This window comes from Uloborus diversus, chromosome 2, assembly GCF_026930045.1.
Source record: "Uloborus diversus isolate 005 chromosome 2, Udiv.v.3.1, whole genome shotgun sequence".
Taxonomy (NCBI): Eukaryota; Metazoa; Arthropoda; class Arachnida; order Araneae; family Uloboridae; genus Uloborus; species Uloborus diversus.
In genome coordinates, this window is record NC_072732.1 from 146841330 (window position 1) to 146844915 (window position 3586).

The 3586-nt window shown below is 36.1% G+C and overlaps 1 protein-coding gene across 1 annotated transcript; it reads left to right on the plus strand.

The window, feature by feature from the left end:
• The first annotated feature begins 281 nt into the window (after nt 1–281).
• Nucleotides 282–3320, plus strand: LOC129216590 (uncharacterized). The gene is made up of 2 exons (XM_054850805.1): nt 282–1085; nt 1437–3320. Exons 1-2 carry the CDS (start codon nt 282–284, stop codon nt 3318–3320), a joined length of 2688 nt encoding a protein of 895 aa, XP_054706780.1.
• Nucleotides 3321–3586: the final 266 nt, after the last annotated feature.

Below are 3586 nucleotides of genomic sequence, written 5' to 3' on the forward strand. Positions count from 1 at the left end.
GACAAAACATTGCAGGAGTTTTGGAAAACAGAAGAAATAAACTATGAAGAAAAGGTTTTGACGGATGAAGAACAGTATTGTGAAAGTAATTTTGAAAATACTCATAAAATTTTGGAAGATGGGAAATTTGAAGTTAAACTTCCGTTCTATAAATCAAAAGATATGCTGGGTGAATCAAAAGCTGCCGCAATTTCACGCTTATTTGCTATTGAACGCAAATTTAAAAAGGGATGAAATGCTAGAATAAGAATATAAACGGTTTATGGGGGGAATATGAAGACATGGGTCACATGGTTCCAGCAAGCTTAACAGATCCAGGAAAACATTTTTTACCCCATCATGCAGTTTTAAAGCCTGATAGTGTAACTGCTCAGCTAAGGGTGGTTTTCGATGCGTCAAGTAAAACTTCGACATCGGTCTCATTAAATTCTGTTTTGGGTGTTGGTCCAATCGTTCAGAGAGACTTATTTTCAATTTTGTTGAACTTTCGCATGTATGAGTTTGCTTTTACTGCAGACATTGCTAAAATGTATAGACAGGTGTGGGTATCTGAAGAAGACCAAAACTATCAGCTCATATTATGGAGAAACAATTCAAAGTCTCAAATGCAGGAATTTAAATTGCGTACTTTAACATACGGAACTGCATCGGCCCCATTTTTGGCAACCAGAGTGCTGCAACAAATAGGAATGAACTGCGAAACAGAAAATCCACTTCTTTCAAAAGTTATTTTAAATGACTTTTACATGGATGATTTGTTATCGGGTGTAAATAATATAAGTGAAAGTATTGAAACTTGTTCTGAGCTGTCTGAATTACTAGGTTCACATAGTTTTCATCTTAGAAAATGGAGATCAAACGCGGAAGAAATTTTGAATCACATTGAGTCTGATTCGAGAAATTTAGCAGAGGTTCGAATTCTGCCAAGTAAGGAATCAAAAGTTTTAGGACTTTATTGGGACTCGAACTTGGATTGCTTCACGTTTAAAATTGTCTTTCGTGAAGAGCATTTAGTAACAAAAAGACACATTCTCTCAGAATCTGCAAAGATATTTGATCCATTAGGACTTTTATCTCCTTGTACTGTAATAATTAAAATATTTTATCAAAAATTGTGGTTACATAATTTAAATTGGGATACAGCTCTGCCAAATGAGTTACAATAGGATTGGAAAAAATTTCAAGGAAATCTATCATCTGTTAATTTAATAAAGATTCCAAGGTGGTTATATACGCATAAACTAATTCAAATTCATGGGTTTTCCGATGCGTCGGAATTAGCATATGCTGCTGCAATATATACGGTGCAAACCACAGCAGACGGTTCAAGAAAATCCAGTTTGATGGTTGCAAAAACAAAAGTTTGTCCTATTAAATAAATTTCAATCCCACGTTTGGAATTAAATGCTGCAAGATTATTAGCGCGTCTTCTGCAGTCTGTTCAAGTTGCATTGAAAGATTTTGAAATAGAAATTTATGCTTGGACTGATTCTACAGTAGTTCTAGCGTGGTTAGCTAGCCATCCCCGTAAATGGAAACAGTTCGTAGCTAATAGAACATCTGAAATTTTGGAAATAATTCCATTCAAAAGTTGGGGCTACGTGAAATCAAAAGAGAACCCGGCAGATATTGCCTCACGCGGGCTAAATGCTAATTTGTTAATTGATTGCAATTTGTGGTGGAACGGCCCACCTTGGCTACTCAAAGATTCAAAGGATTGGCCTGAAGCCATTCAGGTGCAAGAAAACAAAAACACACTAGCGGAAAAAAAGCTTAAAGTATTAAATTGCAATTTATCAGAAAACAAAGACAATTTCTTTGAAAAACTGTTTGATAGTTTTTCTTCTTTTTCTAAAATAGTTGGTATTGTAGCTTACTGTTTGAGATTTATTAATAGGTGTAAGAAAAATAACTTAAGGTTCAATCCTGCAACTTGTATTCCCATAACTTCTGTTGAAAGAAATATGGCTATGTTAAAAATTGTTTTGTTTGTTCAAAGTTCATCATTTTCTAAGGAACTGCACTTATTAAGAAATAACAAAGCTATTTCAACTAAAAGCCCACTACTCCCATTAAATCCTTTCATTGATGAAAATGATGCATTACGGGTGGGCGGAAGATTGCAAAAGTCATTGCTGCCGTTTGATGCAAAGCATCCTTGGATATTACCTGCGGATCACAAAATTAGTAACCTTCTAATTTGGCAATATCATTTGATTCACCTTCATGCTGGACAAACACTGCTAACAAATATTCTCAGACAGAGATTTTGGATCATCAATTGCAAAAAACTCGTTAAGAAAATTATTAACAATTGCATTACTTGTACACGGTATAGGCAAGCAAAAACTACTCAAATAATGGGAGATCTGCCCGAAGCAAGGGTTACACCTGCGCGTCCCTTCTTAAACACGGGAATCGACTACGCAGGTCCTATTGTTTTGAAATTTAATAAAGGAAGAGGATCAAAAACTACAAAGGGATATGTTGCAATTTTTGTGTGTTTTGCAACAAAAGCCGTCCATTTAGAAGCAGTAAGTGATTTGTCCGCAGATAATTTCATAGCAGCATTACGAAGATTTAGTTCCCGTCGAGGAGCACCGCGTCATATATATTGTGACAATGGTCGAAATTTTGTTGGAGCTGAACGGAAGCTCAACGACATTCAGAAGTTTTTGTTATCTGTGAATGAAAATGAGGACATTGCTTTTTTCTTATCTCAGTCCAATATTGAATTTCATTTTAATCCACCTGCTTCTCCGCACTTTGGCGGGCTTTGGGAAGCAGCAGTTAAATCTATGAAATTCCATTTGAATAGAGTCATTGGCGAAACAGTATTAACTTTTGAAGAGATAACCACTTTATTGACCCAAATTGAAGCATGCCTGAACTCCCGTCCACTAGTTGCTATTAGCGACAGTAGCTTGGAAGTTCAAATTCTGACGCCATCTCATTTTCTTATAAGAGATGTTCTTCTTAGTCCCCTTGATGGTACTCCGGTAAATAATCTTTCTTATTCTTCCAGATGGAATTTAGTGCAGTTCATGAGAAATGGGTTTTGGAAATCCTGGAAAAGAGACTACTTATCAACTCTACAGTCGCGGGTCAAGTGGCGTATGCCACAGCCAAATGTAAGAGAAGGGAATATAGTTCTTCTTAAGGACAGTGGTCCCCCTGGATCTTGGACAGTGGGACGAGTTGTAGCTGTACATCCTGGAGCTGATTTTAAGACACGCGTGGTGGACATTAAAACGAACTGTGGACTGTTCAGGCGATCCATCTCGAAACTAGTACTGTTACCAGTTGACTGTCAAGAATGACTCTTGACAGGGCGGGGAGAATGTTTGATTATATTTTTATTTTAATAACTTCTACTTTAATTCTTAATTTCTACTTTAATATAGAGGGCGCAATTTTTGTCTTGTTCTATGGAACGATAATAAAAAAAATGGCAGTTTTTCTGAAAACTCAATGATGTTTTGTGGCTTGTTTTTACACACATAAAATTACGGTTTTTTTGTGTACGTGGAAATTTTTCCTCTGGCGCAACGTACATCTATAAATAGAAGTATAGAAATTAAAGAAC